The sequence below is a fragment of the Rana temporaria genome, chromosome 3 (genome assembly GCF_905171775.1).
Source record: "Rana temporaria chromosome 3, aRanTem1.1, whole genome shotgun sequence".
Lineage (NCBI taxonomy): Eukaryota > Metazoa > Chordata > Amphibia > Anura > Ranidae > Rana > Rana temporaria.
The window spans coordinates 284,418,184-284,436,776 of NC_053491.1; the positions used below are offsets into that span (position 1 = coordinate 284,418,184).

General features: G+C 44.2%; 1 protein-coding gene across 1 annotated transcript; it reads right to left on the reverse strand.

Moving 5' to 3' along the window:
- Nucleotides 1-908: 908 nt before the first annotated feature.
- Nucleotides 909-18,360, reverse strand: LOC120932383 (securin-like). Its single transcript, XM_040344722.1, has 6 exons — nt 18,256-18,360; nt 16,245-16,350; nt 13,025-13,176; nt 9,722-9,797; nt 9,308-9,463; nt 909-1,061 (listed from the first exon to the last, which is right to left on the reverse strand). The coding sequence occupies exons 2-6, from the start codon at nt 16,330-16,332 to the stop codon at nt 982-984; spliced, it is 552 nt and encodes a 183-aa protein (XP_040200656.1). The 5' UTR covers nt 16,333-16,350; nt 18,256-18,360; the 3' UTR covers nt 909-981.
- Nucleotides 18,361-18,593: the final 233 nt, after the last annotated feature.

Consider the following 18,593-nt stretch of genomic DNA (forward strand, 5'->3'; position numbering starts at 1 on the left):
CCACGGTTCCAGTAAGCCAAGTCATTAGTCTGCTTGTCGTCAGCAAACTGTTTGCAGGCTTGGTGCATTATCTTTTGATGATGCTTCCTTATGGGATGACAGCCATGCAGGTCAATTTTGTGCAGTATGGACAGGCTGCCCTCCAACCTCTGTAGCAATGCTGGCAGCACTCATACATCCAAAATGTTGTCCCAAAGACAACCCATGATATGACCCTGAGCACTCAACTTTTTTGGCCGACCATGGCAAGGCCTGTTCCGAGTGAAACTTGTCCTGTTAAGCTGCTGTATGGTCTTAGCCACCATGCTGCAGCTCAGTTTTAGGGTCTTGGCAATATGATAGCCTGGGCCATCTGTATGTAGAGCAGTTCTTTGCCATGAGGTGCCATGTTGAACATCCAGTGACCAGTATGTGAGTAACACACTTTACACACCTGCTCCCCATTCACGTCTGAGAATGTAACACTAACAAGTCACATGATACCAGGGAGGGGAAAAATTGCCAATTAGGCCCAGTTTGCACATTTCACTTAGGGGTGTACTCACTTTTGTTGCCAGTGGTTTTAGACATTATGTGCAGCGTTTGAGGGGGACAGCAATTTTACACTTTTATAAAAGCTGTACACTCACTACTTTGCTAAAATGTAAAGTGTAATTTTGGTGTTGTCACAAAAACACATTTACAAAAATGTGAGGTTTGCACTCACATGTGACACATGCCAAAACTTTATTCTATATCTGGCAAAGTGGAACTCTGCTGGGAAGGGTGACAATAAACAAACACCGTCAACTCCCAAAAGCCAGATACCTTGTGGGGCAAGCTTTGACTTGAGACCAACCTGTATTCAGAATCAAGATGTTGGTAAAGTGAATTCATTGAACTCCTTGAAAAAGTTAGCAGAGGAACCATTACAGGATTATAAAGTCAGTTTATTTAAAGATACAAATAAAAACCATACAAAGTAACATACAAAGTAACATGCTAACAGTCTACCATCTGTGGTAAATTAAGTGTGATGTCATCAAAGGTTGTTAGGAAAGATGGTAGTGTGCTTGAAATATCTGGGGGGAAAAAAAAAAAAAAAGTTACTTGTACAACTTAAGGCTGGACATCTAGATACAATGTGAAAGTATTAATCAGTCTTCCAGGGCAGCCTGAGAGATGGAGTTCCTCGCCAAACAGGAAATTGTAAAGTAATTCTTCTAGGCAAGACATGTTATACTTACCTGCTCTGCAGTTGGTTTGGCGCATGCCAATCGGCTGCTCTGTTGGGGGGGGGGGGGGGGGTTTGTGCTGATAATCAGCACAGTCCCCTCAGCAGCAAAGCGCCTAGCAATCAAACCTGTCAGTAACTCAGTGCTGACCACCACTGCCTGTCAGTGCCCATCAATTCTACATATCAATCAAGGAGGAAAAACAAATGTTATGACAGAAACAAAGACATGTTTTCAAAAAAAAGTTGGTTTTTAGTTTGTTTAGCAAGAATAAAAAACCCTAGGAGGTGATCAAATACCAAGAGCAAGCTCCATTTATGGGAAGAAAAATTATAAAATCTGGTTTGGGTAGCATGACTGCGCAATTGTCAAAGTAACAGCGCTGAAAGCTGTCCTGGGCAGGAATGGCCAAAAGTGCCTGGTATTGAAGTGGTTAAAATGCTTCCAAAAACATTAATCTCTATAGAGATTCCTGAAACATTTTTCAGCACCCTTAACATTATGAGTTACTTTGTTTAGAAAGGCTGAAAAACCAATGTTCATACACAACCATCATAAAAACAAATCCGCAGGAGGTACAAGCTTCTGATATAAAAGATTACATAAAAGTGGTTCACACTAGGGCTGCAACCAACGATTTTCATAATCGATTAGTTGGCCGATTATTGTTTCGATCGGATAATAGCCAAAAACAAAAAAAATTGCATTTAAAAAAAATTTGGGCAAATTTGTTGTTGGGCAGATTACATGCTTTTCTGCAGCTTCTCCATTGAAGTATATTGGGGGGGGGGGGGGAAAAAAAAAAAAAAAAAAAAAAAAAAAAAAAAACACGTCCCATAGGAAAACATGTAAATGAACTGTAGTGTTTCTGCAAAAAGCACCAAACAGGTGTGACCCAGGCCTGAGATGTTTAGTAACATAATGGGGCTAACAAACAAAAGTACAAAAAGGGGCAAATACTCGCTACTGTAAGGGGTTCATTTTTTACTGTGGGACAGTGAAAGTAATTACAGTAGCGATTTGCTTTTTTGTACTATAAAAAGGGCCAATTTTAGTTTTAACCCCATTATATTACTGGCCGATTAATCGATTATGAAAATTGTAATCAATTAATTTCATAAATCAATTAGTTGTTTCAGCCCTAGTTTACACCCACCCGTAAACAATGGAGTCCAATTAAACATTACTGAAGGAAGATGATTCAAGCCCTCTTAGTCCAGTCAGTCACTAAAAGTAGCTAGGAAAACAAATCCCAGCTGGTGAAGCAGCTTTAAAGTTCCTTTTTTTTTTTTGGAAAAGCCTATGGCATGTGCAACACCCAAAAACTTCACCCAGTGCAGAAAAAAAGTGCACACAAAGAGTGGTCACAAAAACGTGCAGACAGGTGCTACGTCAAGTGGTCCTCCTGTGAAAAAAGAGCCAAACCCTGACCCCGGGGCGTTAGGCTCCAGACAGGGACTGAAGTACAGTGGTCCGAGCAACCGAAGCTGACACAGACCCAACTTCCTTGGAGGCTCTGCCGAAACAGAACCCTCCGGGTACTAGGTGGAGCTCCCCCGAAGGGAGCCCCCATGAGAGCAGGTGAACCAAGCCAGAAGGCCATGTCCACCCACTCCCAAGACCTTCAGGGCTGGCCCGAGGACCTGCACCCTACTAAATCGCACAGTTCCTCTCCCTGAACTGCGCTAGCAAAAAGGTGGCCAAATCAGTTCCTAAATGCATAACAGTTCTTAAAGTGGAGGTTCACCCTATAAAAAAAAATAATATTCTAACACTACATCAAGCCCAGTCCTGCATATAAAATGACACTGACTTTTTTTTCTTTGCCGTAGATGGCGTTTAGCCGTGGAATTCACTGCGGCTTCCGGGTAGGGAATCCCGCGGGAGTGGGCGTTCCTATTGTCATGTCAATCAATTGGCATGACAATAGGAACGCCCACTCCCGCGGGATTCCCTACCCGGAAGCCGCGGTGAATTCCACAGCTAAACGCCATCTACGGCAAAGAAAAAAAAAAAAAAAAAGTCAGTGTCATTTTATATGCAGGACTGGGCTGGATGTAGTGTTAGAATATTTTTATAGGGTGAACCTCCACTTTAAGACTTGTACACAGATTTTCCAACTGGATTTATCCGATGGCTGGGTTTTCCGAAAATCAACTGTAGGCTCCAGCGGACAATTGTCAGATTTACCCCCCCCCCCCCCAAATGTTAGAGATAGTATGCGTTAAAATTTTCCGATCGTGCGTACACAAGTGCGTCAGACAAAAACAAAAGTACAAACACGCATGCTCAGAAGCAATGCTAACCGCCGCCCCCCCCCCCCCCCCCCCCCCATGAGGGGCATATTCATATAATCTTACAAAAGAGCTATATCCCGATTGTTAAGTCCAAAAGGACCATGCTTTGCTTGGAACTTTAACACCCCAAAAACAAAAAAGGGATCACCCTTACATTTTACACAAGACATTTGTTAAAAAAAGCTCAACATAAGAGATGCAGACCACGTTCTCGGACTTCCAATGGTGCAAGGCCATTCAGTATAACCAAACTGCCTCTAAATGTGTAAAATGCATTAACTATTGGGGAAATATCCCAAAAAATCAGCATAGATGGTACACCTCACCTTAGTCCAGTGTTTCTCAATTCCAGTCCTCAGGCCCCCCCAACAGGTCAGGTTTTCAGGATTTCCCTCAGATGAAAAGGCTGTGGTGATTACTAAGGCAGTGAAACTGATCAAATCACCTGTGCAAAATAATGGAAATCCTGAAAACCTGACCTGTTGGGGGGGCCTGAGGACTGGAATTGAGAAACACTGCCTTAGTCCAAAATGGAATGATAAGTGTTGAGGTAGATTCTCTTTCAGAGGTTCCCCCAATCCATATTTTCTGAGCCTGTCCCCACATCTTTCCTTTTACCGGCAACTGTTTCCAGTAGTCTTCCAGGGCAGCCTAGATAGAGCCCCTTCTCGCACAGGAAAGATGTTGCCTTTAAAAGGCGGTCCCTCAGGTCCCTGGTCAGTCATCCACGAGAACCAAAGGCAGGAATCTGAAACATGATAAAACACAACCCCACAAGGTTAAACATTTTAGGGTGGGATTGTGCTGCCCTGGAAGACTACTGGAAACAGTTACCGTAAGAAACTAACTTTGCTTCTCCCCCCCCAGTCTTCCAGGTCAGCCCTTGAGGATAACACCAGATTTAGGGTGGAACAATGGCTTGGAGGACTTTCCTACCGAAAGCCTGTTCCTGGCTGGAAATCAGATCCAGCCTGTAATGCTTAACAAAGGTCGAGCATCTTGACCAGGTTGCAGCCCTGCAGATTTTTCTGGAGTGGCTGCCTTTTCTGCCAAGCCCAAGTCTTTTGGCAGTGTTCTCTAGGGGTGTAACGGATCGTCACCGATCCGTGATCCGAACGGGCCACCCCGTTCGAATCGGCACACCCCGCGATCCGCGGAGCGCTCCGGAGCCTAGGCCTAGGAAAGTCCCCGGCTTCGGCCTAGCTCCGGAGCGGCAGCCAGTCTGCTTGCCAGAGCCCAGCGTGACACGCCTCCCCGGGGAGGCGTGTCACGCTGTGCACTGGGCTCTAGCAAGCTGAATGGGAATGTTAGCAGTGAAGCACTGGTGTGAGAGGAGGGGGGGGAAGGGGGTAAAAAGAGCACAATAGCAATTCACAGGGGTGGATTAAAGAGGAAGCAGGTGAGGCTGTTTGGGACTTAAAGTACAATCTTGATGTTTTTACAGCAAAAAAAAAATTATATATATATATATATATATATATATATATATATATATATAATTTTTTTTTGCTGTAAAAACATCAAGATTGTACTTTAAGTCCCAAACAGCCTCACCTGCTTCCTCTTTAATCCACCCCTGTGAATTGCTATTGTGCTCTTTTTTCGGATCAGCAAAAAAAAAAAAAAAGGTTCCTTTTTTTTAATTGGTCCAAAAAAAAAAATATATTATTTTATTTATATATATATATATATATATATATATATATATATATATATATAAATAAAATATAATATAAATATATAATTTTTTTTTTTGGACCAATGAAAAAACGGACCCTTTTTTTTTTTTGCCGATCCGAAAATGATCCGATCCGTGACTCCTGATCCGAGGATCGATCCGATCGTGAGTTTTTTGATCCGTTGCACCCCTAGTGTTCTCCATAACACTGTAGAACGCCAATATGGCTGCCTTGATCCATCTGGCCATTGTCTTTTTTGGACGCTCGTTTACCCTTCAGTTGGCCTGCGTACAGGACAGAGCATCTGATGTTCTGAATTCGTTAGGAGTTTACTTCAGTATTTTAGAAGTTCCTGACATGAGGACTTCATTCCTGTTTTGTCGTTTGGTGAACTGCAAAATTAAGGTAGGACTACATCATGGGATTTATGAAAAGTTGACATCACTGTTGGAGTAAATCCCAGATCTGTTTGAAGGACAAAATTTGATCATGAAGCTGTAGAAAACAGCTAGAGTCTGTATTTCTTCTATCCTAGGTGCTGTTGTGATGGCTACAAGGAAAACCGTTTTTGGAGTCAGTAGTAAAGACGCATCTTGTAGCGGCTAAGGGATGTTTGATGATCCCCTGGAGCACCACTGACAAATCCCATGTGGAACATTTTGGGTCTTGGGAGTTTTGCCAAATGCCCTGCAAAGAGACCAAAACAAGTCCACTTGTAGGGTCGGTTCCAGATACACTGTCAGTGCTGCAATTGGAACCTTCAGTGTACCGAGTGCTAGCCCTTTATCAGTACCCTGCTGTAAAAATTCAAGGATGGGTTGGTGTAGCCATTTTTGGCCTTTTTTCAGTGCACCAACCATTAAACTTCCTCTAGGTCTCTGTAAATGGCTCTGGTGTTTGGCTTCTTGGCACTCAGAAGCATTGCCAACACTTTATCCGAGAGTCCTTTTGAGCTTAAGACGTCCTCAGTAACCAGGCCGCCCATTTGAAACTCTTGTTTTAGGCCTGTCAGGGGTCCCTGACATATCAGGTCTGCCCTGTGAGGTAGAAGCCATGGCTGTTCTGAGAGACTGAGGAGTTGAGCACCAGGCTCTTGGGCCAGTATGGCGTGATCAATATCAGTTCTGTGTTCCGAAGCAGAGGGAAGGCATAGCATTTTGAAATTCCAAGGATTTTGGAGAGCACCCATCCCTAGAGGCTGATCTTGCTGGCTTAGCGAGAAGAAACGCTTCACCTGAGCATTTTTCCTAGAGGCATACATTTGGAACTTCGTGCTGTAAATTTCTCGACACTTCTGGGTGCAATACCCATTCCTCTTGGGTGATCTCCTGGTGGCTGACAAAGTTTGCTACTTGGTTGGCTTCCCCTTTGATGGACTGCTCCCAGTAACAGCAGGTTCCCTTCTGCATATCTGATTGGAGGTGTGACTTAGGGAAGGACTTCTTGTGCCCCCTTGCTTGTTCACATAAGCCACTGCTGTGGCGTTGGCTGAGTGTATCAGGATGTGATGACTTAGCCAAGGCATAGAATTCTTCCAAAACCAGCTTTTTCCATAAGCTCTCCAGTTTGATGCCTGGGCTTCTCCTGGGGACCACCTCTCCAGAGCAGGTTGCCCTGCTAGGTGAGCTTCAACCCAAACTGCTTGCGTCTGGTCAATTTCCGTGAGATCGGAAATGACCAAGCCAGACCTCGATTTAAAATGTGTGGACCCCCACCACAGCGACCTCTTCACAGAAACATCCTGGCCAAATCAGATTTAAAGAGAAATATTAATAGGGGTCTTAAGACGGCATTTTGCCCATTGGACTGCTGGTATTGATGTCAGACCCAGAACCAACATCTCCCTGATGGATATAGGGAGGTTGTTCTGAACAGAACTCACCCTCTTGATGAGGCCTCCAAGACTTCAGCCACAGGGCTCTCTTTGGGTTAAGTTGAGAAGTGCTATGGCTCTTGAAGAAAGTTACAGTTTCAGCTGAGGCGTCTGCCAAAAGAGCTGCTGCTTTTGTCAGTGTGGGGATGGTTTATTAGCTCTTCTGTGTGTCGCTTTCTAGCAGTTCTTGGAGCAGAGTTAACCATTTTAGCAAGGTGCAGGTGGAAGGCATTGCTGGATTCAGATTCACAGCCCCTGCTTCCCAAGCTCTTTTTAAAAGGGCCTCCATTTTCTTGTCCATGGGATCATTTAGTGTACCTGCATCATCGGAAGCCAAGTCAGATTTATTCATTAAATTTGGCTAGGGAGGCATCCCCTTTGGGGCATTTGGCCCAGGTTCTGCCTGGTTTTTTTTTTTTTTTTTTTTAAGTTGCAGCCCTTTGTACATCTTATGTAGAGTGAGCTGTCACTGTCCGTGTCTTCTGAAGAAAAAAAGTTGCCCTGTGAGGCCAGATCTTCCTCTTCAGAGTCTGAGCAAAGTCCATCTTCCGATTCAGATTCATCCGAATCCTGTTTGTTACCCGTTAAGATGCATGTCCTACTGGTAGATGGCGTGCAAGCTTGACTAGCATTAGTTGGAGTTTCTAGCCTCAATAGGCAAGCGTAGCCATGGTGCTCTTAATATCTTTAAGAGTGTTGAGCAGATAACCTTGAGACTCTTTAGCCACCATTTTGTCTATGCATTGCTGGTTTTCAGGTGGAAACTGGTGGTTGCATGAAGCACGTTTGGCTTTGTTTTCATTTCCTCCAGGGTCCTTGCCTGGAATCAAGCACAGAGATGATTGCAGACCCCTCTGTAGGGGTGAAATCTCAGGCAGAGCAATTTTTTTTCCTCAAAATAGCTGCTCCTGCTTGCCCTCCCAAGGCCCGCTGGATGGGATGCTGGCAAGGGGCCTCCTGCTACTAGCACAGAGACGAGGTAAAATACACATTTCTTGCAGCTCCTGTGGGTCTGGAGGAAACAACTGAGGCATGCAGGCAAGACTGAAATTTAGAAGGTGGGCTAATGCGTTTCCCGTTTCAGGGAGGAGCCCATCTCTCGGATGCTGCCCTGGAATTCAAGAATATATTTTGCATAAAGGGCATCAGACCTTACATAGTGGTGCTGTGTATTTTCCTTCCACTTCACAACTGTGTTGGTCTATCGCATAAAATACCAATACAATTTTGGCTCCAACTTGACAAGGTGGAAAAAGGGTATGAATATTTTTTCAAAGCACTTTATATTCTCCATTTTGTGTACACAAGTATAAAAAGAGCACTGAACCTATACAATTCATGCATCTGAAGCTTTACCATATCATTTATACAAGTTGTTCCAACAAAGACCCCGTCACAAAACTTATTTGCTGAAAAATTATATTTTAGCATACATCATACAGTGAGCAGCCTGACGAATCTACCATAAAGGTTGTCCAAAAAACAAATTAGTGGAGAACACACACACACACACACACACCTCTGTAGCAACATGCAACACTGCAGCCGAGACCCACCTAATTTTCCACTCCTCGAATGTGAACCAGACAGTGAAAGGAGAAGTGAAGCACCACCCAGGACATGAGAACCACTTCCTGAACTGCCCAACTTGTTCCCCTTGCATGTCACAGCTGTAAAGTTGTGACTAAACACAAACAACCCAGAAACTGCACTGTTAAATGCAGGAGCAAAACATAAGTTGCAGAAAACACAGAAGCATAGCAGTACATGAGGTTCAGCAGCAGGAAGGGCTAAAAGACACTGGAACAGCACACATACTCCACTGTCACCATAGGTAGTGCAGGGCACTAGGCTATTATGACACAAGCAGGCTACCCATGTCAGTCTTGCTGCAGAGGGTCCAATCTTCACCTAGAACGCCTTCAGGGACTTGATCCCCAGCTAGTGTCCACTGCCATGGACCTGTATACCAGATAACTAGGCAATCAATACTCACATGTGCCTGTGAAATTGCTGCCAAACCAACTTCTTCAGAATAGTCTGCTCTAGCACATGTCCAAGTGTCAGTAGTTCAGTCTGCTGGGAATGTCACCACATTCAAGACAGTGGTTCACAGCAGCAGAGCATTTGGAGGTTTGTCAAGTTTGACAGCAGATTTTATAAACTATAAGTGTTCTTGTGGTGCCTGCAAGTTACTTATGTCACAGGGCATAGAGCATGAAGTTACATTTTTTAGAAACCAACCTGACTCCCAGCTAAAGACTGGAATATCCATTGGAGCTGGCTCCTGGATCAAGAGAGCAAACTTTGCTGCTTCCTTTTCATGCACGAACAGGGGGGTACCACCAAGGTAGAGATGGCTCAGTTTGTGCTCTTCTGGGACATCAAAGGTTTCAAAATCTAGGAAAAAAAAAAAAATGCATGTGACAGCTTTGTCCAACTGCTAATCAAGTACGTTGTGTTCCTCATTACTGGCCAGGACTGAAAATTGTTGCAATACCGAATTCACTGATGTCTAGCTTTCTTAAAAAAAGAAAGTCATACCAGTACAAGCCAGTCCCAAATGGTTCAAGTTATTTCAAAGTTTTAATTAGAATTCCCACTCAAAATTAAACAAGCAATTGGAGAAAAAAAAAAAAAAAAAAAAAAAAATCTTACCTGCAGGATCATAAGGAACACACTTTTCAATCTCAGGGTAGTTCTGTTTGCTAGGCTTGATGCACGCTTCAGAAGCCTGGAAATAAGGGTAGAAGTTTTAATCAAAGGTCCCTTTACAGTGTAATCTAAATTCCCAGGCAGCGGTAGAACGTATTCCAACACTGCAGACCAACTCCAGCCACTGCAGCAGGTTGGCCTGGCTGCGCAAATCACCATAGGCCATGCAGGAGTCAGCAGGTCTGGCGGACTCCATGTCCGCCACTGTAACGTCACTTTTGTAACCCATCACATTTGGTTACGGAAGCAACATTCCGCTGAGAAATTTTGCACTGTGCATGCATGAATTGGCGCTATGCGTTCCAAAAGTTTTGCGACAATACAGACCAGTGAAGCCATCAGATAATGTCATGGAAGTGGCGTTAGACAATGCAAACACTGCGCTATGTGTTCCAGGACCAATACTTCCAACAATTTTGCACGGTACAGACCGGGCATGTGTAAAAGTGGTGGGAGCATGCACAGCTACAGCTGAATAAAATGTCAAAGCAACATTATTAACAATGAAATCATATCTACAGAATACATACAATTGTAGCAAGGTGTTACCATTGCATGCATCTTAATAGACTGCAATTTGTGTCAATTATAAATTTGGCTCCCTCTGGTGTTCATTTTATGCTAGACTAGTAAAGCTTGTCTGGTTTGATTATTCATGGATAAGGAGTTATGGGCATTGTGGCATCAGAGACAGAAACCATACTAATGTGGGCAGAATTGAGACTACATTGCCCACTGTACTACAATGCACCACGCACAGCCTGATGGGAGGACTTAGACAAGTGCGGACTCAGCCCGCTATTGGGATGCCACCTCCCAGCCTAGCGAGGCCTTGTTTGGTGAGCAGGCACTTGGCCCATCAACATATGTTAAATGACTCGGAGTGCAACTTTCATAGATTTCACTTGTGCTTGCTGGCGTCTGCAGCACCGCAAGCAGGGACACACTGCCTCCTGAGGGCGATACGATGCCTTGGGAGAATTAGCATTCAGTTTACCACTACAATTGTGCGCATCAAGTGTTTGCCTTTTCTTCCGCCCAGTATATTGGAATACAAATAAGTGCACCAATGGAGCTAGCAGAAGATTGACTCTTAACAGCCACCAGTTTTCTCCATTTCTCACAAGTGATTACTACAGGACATGCACCAATTGAACTGTCCACTAAGGGAGCCATACAGTTGGGAGTTCATATTATAACTGCTCGCATTGCATTATTTTTTTGCAAGACCTGGTGGAGAGGTGTCCCAGTGCCGACATTGCATTGAGAGATTCCTCCACCATACTCCCACTCAGATAAAGCTATTTGGGTTTGATTTGCAGGGATATTCTGAGCCAACTGTATTCCATTGATCTTTACAGAGCTGTATGCAATTCATGTTCCTTGCATAACCATTGTTCTATTCTTCTAAACACCTTATCACTGGCTAAGCCATATCGTGTGTGGGACTGTAGCAGCTGTGTGGAAGGTAAACAACAAGGTAACAATATTTGACTACATTCATTGTGTGGCATCATTGTGGACTCCAAAAACCATTCGGGGGTTCACAATCACATTATCCTCCATTTGTGCCAAGGGGGGGATCGAGCCAAATTCTGGGGGTTGACAGGCAGAGTCGAGGCCCAAAATTAAACCAGCAGCAACTTCGGGGTAGTGCTACACAATGAATGCCAGTTTATACATTCAGCTTAAGAGGGGGTGCCATTTAATCCTGCTTTCACATAATGTGATTGCATAGCATGTTATAAAACACAAACATCTGATCACCATCTCTTTAATATAGGCATAGAGTGGGATGGGCTGTTTACTAGAGGACCTGTATCATTGGTTAATGTTTGCAGCAGCATAGGGTGGCATGGGCCGTTTACTAGAGCTGCTGTAAAATTAGTTGACGTTTGGGGCATAGGTTCTGCGATTGGTTAAGGCTGGGCACGCTAAGGCTGGGCACGCTACCACAACGCAACAATATAAGTGGAACGCATTTTATTGTGTTTGATGTCACTTCCACCACACTATGATGTTTTTTAGAGTCCCGTTTTATCGTAAAAGTGTTTGAACGCATATGGCGGCGTCATGCATGCGCACTACAGTGGCGAGTTAAATGTGATGGGTCACCATATGTGACTGAACACCGGCTGTCGGCAATCGTTCCCTGCAGAGACAGAACAGCGATCTGTTAAAGTAAACAAGGCAGATCTCTGTTCTGTCAGGGGGGATGACAGATTCTGTCTGTCTTTCTGCTATGTAGGAAAAACTGATCTGTGTTGTCCCAGGCAGCCCGCCCATACAGTTAGTCAACATCCAGGGAACACATTTAACCCCTGCAAAAAATGGATACCTCTAAGTGAGGTGGGACTTTTAGGGCAACCAAAAAAGTGTTGGTGGCAACTAGGTCATAAAAATATAGAGATTACAAATAATCAAGACATAAATACTTCACAATATAACATTAAAAGTGAAAAAATTCTGGTTTAGAAAAATTGCTGCTAAAGGATCATCATGTACCCCAGGGTTTCCACGACCACCCATACCCTTAGTTTTGCCCTGGGGTACATGATGATCCTTTAGCAGCAATTTTTCTAAACCAGAAATTTTTCACTTTTAATGTTGTTATATTGTGAAGTATTTATGTCTTGATTATTTGTAATACATCTCTATATTTTTATGACCTAGTTGTCACCAACACTTTTTTGGTTGCCCTAAAAGTCCCACCTCACTTAGAGGTATCCATTTTTTGCATTGACATAGGGATGTTGGCAACATCATGCCCTCATACATGAGCCAAATCTTTTCACACATTTAACCCCTTCCCTGCCATTTGTACAATGCCAGTGTGTATTTTTACTGGTTATCCCAAAAAATAACCCCCCCCCCCCCCATTTTGTAGCCACTATAATTTTGCCAATATGTAGCAGAATACAAATTGGCCTAAATTGAAGTTTGTTTTACATATTTTTATTGGCTAGGTTTTATAGCAGAAAGTAAAAAGGAAGTAGGTAAATCCTTCCGGGGCTGAAGTGGTTACACCAACTCCAGTTTTTACAGGCTCCTAAATGCTAGGTATGTTTGGTATGTTTAGCATATATTCAAATTGCCAGAATAAGTCAATATTCTGGCCAATGAACTGAGTGCCTGCCCAAGCATCCCCTGGAGATGGGGGGGGGGGGAAAAAAAAAAAAAAAAAAAAAAAAAAAAAGCAGTCTAGCAAGTTTTCATGTGTGTAAAGACTGGTCAGAAGAGCAGTACCTGCTTAGTAACTGGTGCAGAATTCTTCACGCCAAGTTGTCCTTTCTTCTGTGGAACTGCAATGTTAACATTTCCCAGAACTTTTCTTGGCTTTACCACAGTTCCAGAGCTGCCAAACACCTTTCCTGGATTAATTTTCAAAAGGGGGTTTCCTTTTAAAGAAAAAATAAAATTAGGTAGGTACTAGGCGACTTGTCAGAGCAGGTAAATTTAGACAGGCCTAGCAGGAAGCTAGGCCTGTTAGTTTTGATCTGTGTAGGTTGGGAGTGGCTCCGAGTAGACTGGCCACTTGGATTTTTTGTTTTGTTACAACCCCCCCCCCCCCCCCCCCCGCTTCTAGATGAGGAAGGGAAGAGTGGTGAAGCAGTCTGAAGGAGCCCTGACCAATCTCCAACTAGGATTGGCAGGTCTCCTTGATGTACCGAGGGTAAGCCCAGTTGGGGAGTTGTCGGGTGGAAGAAGCTGGAGTTCTAGGTTGTCAGGGCCGTTGAGGCAATCCCCAGTCTGAGGGGGTGACATTGGGCCTGAGTGCAAGTTGGAGACAAGTAACAAAGAAGGATCTGGACAGTAGTCAGACAACAGCAACTAGTGTTGCCAGGCAAGTCTCTGGGAGGGCTGGTGAGGGCCAGACAGTTGAGAAAGCATGCTGGAGCAGACTGGAATGGATGTAGAGCCAGTAAGACTGATGTCATGGGCAGTGGAGTCAGGAGGGCTGACTGGGAGCAGTAGTCAAGAGGTCAGCTAGCACTAGACTTTCCCCATTTTTGTTGCTATATAAAAGGGGCCTGAGAGAGCGATCATTGTGCTGAAGCTCTAAGAGTAAATAGAGGTTCCTGCAATCAATTGATTCTGGGCATCCCATAGTTCCTTTACCCTAGCCAAGGTAATAAATCCTGCAAAATACAAAACATGCAGACCGTTCATTGTCTCCAAGGTGAATGGGAAATGAATGCAGGACACAAAAAAGGGGCTGGCAGCAGTTCAAACAGAGTTAACTGCACCTGTATACCCTCCCTCATAGACCATATGCATTTCTGCTGTTGGCTTGTTATTTGGTGACAGCTGTCATTACTGGTGCATTGCCACTTTTGTAGCCACACACACACACTTTTAAAATGTGGTTATTAAAGTAAAAAGAACTGCTACTTAACACCACTTTGACATGCTTAAAATATCCCACCTAACTTTCCCTACCATGCAGCGTTTAGGAGAGGGGTTAAATAGTAATGTTACTATAACACGTTTCCCTGAAAATAAGCCTGGGTCTTGTAATAATTTTGGCAACAAAACACAGTAGGGCTTATTTTCAGGGTAGGTTTTACCATGTACTGTGCAGTCTCCTCTTCCCCTGCCTGACAGGAATCCCCAGTGTGAACCAAGTTAAAATGCTTGTAAAATCCTATAATCCATTATATTATGATAGTATATAACGTACAATGTGTGCATTTCTGTAATACAATTGTGCCAAGTACCTTCATTACAGCACGACCCTGCGCTTCTGTGACCCGCTGGAGCTCTTCCCCACAATTATATTACAGAAATGCACACATTGTACATTACTGTAATAGATAGGATTCCACAAGAATTTAGAACTAGGTCTTATTTTCAGGGTAGGGTTTATATTGCAGCCCTCCTGGAAAAAATGCTAGGTCTTTATTTTGGGGAAACAGTAATTAACCCCGTCTGTATTGTGCTGCAGAATATCTGTCCTAAAAGTTAAATATAAAGGCTTAGATTGTGCATTACACTTAATACATCTGTACGTCCCCTTTACATTGTAAAAATCTTGTGATACAGACCCAGTTACTGCTACCCCTTTCTTGTGCAGGGTGACTGGTCTTGGATCCACTTCCTTACCGTAGTTTGTGGACATGTTAGGTCAAGGCATAACCAGTCTTGCATTCCAGGCATTCGCCCTTGGTGTATGCTACCCTAATCATTCATAACATTTGATGCCCCTATGCATTTTGCCCACAAACCACCAGGATCTCACACCAGAGGGCTAGATGCCAGCTCAAGGGTGGTACAACACTGTCCAATTGCCATGTTTAATTTACCTCAGTAGAAAGGTGTGACTGAAATTGTGCTTTACCACTGGCAAGTTGCCCCATATAGGGCAGAGTGCGTGCATCTTGCTAGCTTACCACCCTAGTATGCTCACCAATTAATGCTACCTCACTAATGCAGTAGGGGTCAGGCAAGCATGAGGTCTTATGAGGAGGAAAAAAGAAAAAAGAAAAAAAAAAAAAAAAGCGCTCCAGTTATACGATGTCAGGACCAAAGACAGACTACTTTAAACAAATCTCACAAGTAGTAAAGGCAGAACTAGTCTGATAGACTGGAGAGCAATTGGAATACCTGCAAGGCTTTTATTCCGGTCTGTGCCCCGGTTGAGATTCCTCAGCCATTTGTCACCATTTTTGTTGAAAAGGAAACATCCACATTTTGGGTTGCTGCCAGAACAGGAATGCTGGAGATCAGGGCTCAAGTCCTGTGGGAACGGAGTTCCTGCACTTTTTTCACAGCAGGAACGCAGTTCCCTTTGCAGGACTAGAGCAGCCGAGCCGCCCAAGCAAATCCTTCACCAAGCGGCGATGCCCAGCTCGAGTCACTGTCAGGGGCAGGCGAACCTTAGTAATCCTTTGTTACTGGCCGCTTCTTGTATATGGATTCATCGGGTACTGTGCGGGTATTCTGTCACTTTCTCGATGCCGCAATGTCTCCTGGGAGCTTTTGACATTATCCCAGGAGACATTGCGGAGCTCTGCCGCGAGTTATCGCGGGATTTAGAAAGAGCTTGCTTGGATTACTAAGGTACAGTGGATCGAAAAAAAAAAAATGCGGTTTAGTAATTATGCATATGAGCGTATCATTTTTTTTTGGTGGGGGAGTGGATCTTGGGTGGGAGTTCCCACACTTTTTTCCCCCCCAGGACTTGACCCCTGCTGGAGATACATGCTAATAGGGACACTAGTTCTGGTAACTAGATTCTCACCACTTCCCGGTTTTGCTATAGGACAAGTGAAGGGAAATCTCCAAGGGTACACAGCAAAATACCTTACAGGCGTTCTAACCCACCATTACTCTATACAAAACAGATGTTTTGACTTTAGATCTACTTTAAGCAACATTGAACTGCAGCAATGAATTGCCTTGAAACAGATCTTTGCTAAAATTCAGTCATGGGCTTGAAACTGAGTACAAGTCACCAAACACTCACCAGAGCTTGTTGATGCAAGGCGATCCTTGGACAGGGTGGTGGAAGAAAGGTCTCCATTCTCTTGGTCAATGAAGATGACGGTTGCCATGCTTTACTTTATTGAAAACTAAAGTAGTAATTACAAGAGACTATTACATTTGCAGACAACTGGACAGACACCAAAACATCCTTTCCACAGCAGTAATAGTCAAGCTGTCAGCAGCCCTCCCAACACCAGCCAAGAACTGTGATGGCCGTTTTCCTGCCAACCCCTTATAAACCTCTGGTGACCAACCGACAGGCCTTCAGTATACAATGTGCTGCCCCAAGTAGTCTGTAGTGGGAACATTGATATCCACTAGTCTGCTGGAACATTGTCCCAGTTTTAGATAGTCTTCCAAAACTCGGACCCTCAAAGCCTTTTATTAGGCCAGAGTCTAACAGTCCTCACAAGCATTACATATATTGATCATCATGTGCAGCCCTTTGGTGATGCCAATGAGATCCCCTTTAGCACATAAGTTAACAACCACTGCTGTGCGCTTCTGTAATGCCTATGTGTGTGTAGGGACACTTCTAGACTTGTGCTTGTAGAGGCAGAAAAAGGGGCTGTAAAGGTTTGTTTTTTTATTGTATAAATAGGTTCCTTTATGTTGGTTCACTAACCCTTTCCTTCTAAATGTTTCTCTTTGTCTGAATGTCTCACTTCCTGTTCCTCCTCAGTAAGCTTGCCCTCATCATTCAAGCCGTTCTGGCTGGGGGTTAGTCAGTCAGAACAGGAAGTGACACACACACACACCTATTTAGAAAATAAAAAAACAAAGTTTTACAATCCCTTTAAGTTATTTTGCTGACTGCTACCACCCTAAAAAGTGCTTGTAAACCCATAGACAACTTTAACCTACAGGTAAGCTAAGCCTAGATTAAAGGGGGTGTAAAGGTTAAACAAAATAAAAAAAATCCCTAAATAGCTTCCCTTACCTTAGTGCAGTCCTCCTTCACTTACCTCATCCTTGCATTTTGCTTTTAAATGTCCTCATTTCTTCTGAGAAATCCTCACTTCCTGTTCTTCTGTCTGTAACTCCACACAGTAATGCGAGGCTTTCTCCCTGGTGTGGAGAAAGCCTCTTGGGGGGGGGGGGGGGGGGGGGGTTTACCTTTACAACCCCTTTAAGGCTTACCTGTAGGTGCAACAAATCTCCAAAATCTACACGGTTTAGGAGATATTTGCAGAAAAGACTACACTGATGTCTACGGCACATGTGCAGGAGTGACATCATTGCAGCTCCGGAGCCGCGATACCCAGAAGTAACTCAGGTATCAATGGCGGAGGTGAGGAACGAGTCACTTCAGGGACTTTGATCTCTGGTAAGAAATTCATAATGAGCTGGTATGCTATGCATACTAGCTCATTATGCCTCTCTAGCAGGTTTTTTTTTTTTTTAAAGAAAGCTTTACTTCCTCTTTAAGCTGCAATAGGCAGTGACATGGACAGGGGGTGTTTATATGCTGCAACTCATGGCCAAGGTCACCTGACCTGTAGCAATCCCACTAGAATAGATGTTGGAAGTGCTGCGTAAACTGTTGCCGCAACATAAATCCTGTATAACAAACTAAAGGAAAATGAAGCAGTGCCACCAATGCATGCCCACAACCGCAGCAAAAGTAGGGTAACAGGTCATAAGGAGGCATCACATTGCTTTCTCACCACCTGTCAATGGAGTGCAATACAAACAGATCAGGCTTCAGAGGCAAGGGAGTCTTCGCAATGTGTAAGAGACTTTATAGAAGGTGAAGAGTCGCGAGCCTCCATATTACACTCCCTAATCAGAACTGAGCACAAGATCTGACCTCTGACCTTTCACCCCTCCAATAAGGGGGATAATCCGAGGGAAACCCAAGTAGAGGAAGGGGCACAGCCACTAACCAGCCGCCCCCAGTACAGCTCGGAGCCCTCATCTCCTCCACACACCGCTCCGGTACACCCCGAATGATCGGTACCGCACCGCCACATCTCAATCATCTACCTCACCTGCAAGGCTCGACTCTCTCCACACGGATCACACACAATGGTTACTGGTATAACCGCCAACCCGGCAGCTCTTAAATCAAAAGCTGCACGCTCATTGGCTGCACACAGAGGTTGCTTTTCCTCGATTGGCTGAGTCTTCCTGTGGCGGCTTGTTTTCATTGGCGGAGAACTAAGTGTGTCTTAGCCGCCTGAGCCTCACGGACATCCCACGTGTCTGTGTTTATATGTGCAGCTGTGCTGGGCGAGCCCACTATGGAGTTATATTGGGGGGGATGGTAGAGTGTAGTCACTACCTCACTGATATTCTACATTGGGGTGTAATTGGGTGAGAAGGAAGT

What these genes read in the sequence shown, in the direction of transcription:
- LOC120932383 (XM_040344722.1), bottom strand. Translation starts at nt 16,332, where the DNA reads ATGGCAACCGTCATCTTCATTGACCAAGAGAATGGAGACCTTTCTTCC. An exon ending in CCTTGCATCAACAAGCTCTG is followed by an intron (nt 13,177 to 16,244) that starts GTGAGTGTTTGG and finishes TTTCTTTAAAAG; the next exon opens with GAAACCCCCTTTTGAAAATT. An exon ending in AGTCTTTAGCTGGGAGTCAG is followed by an intron (nt 1,062 to 9,307) that starts GTTGGTTTCTAA and finishes TTTTCCCCCCAG; the next exon opens with ATATTTCAAGCACACTACCA.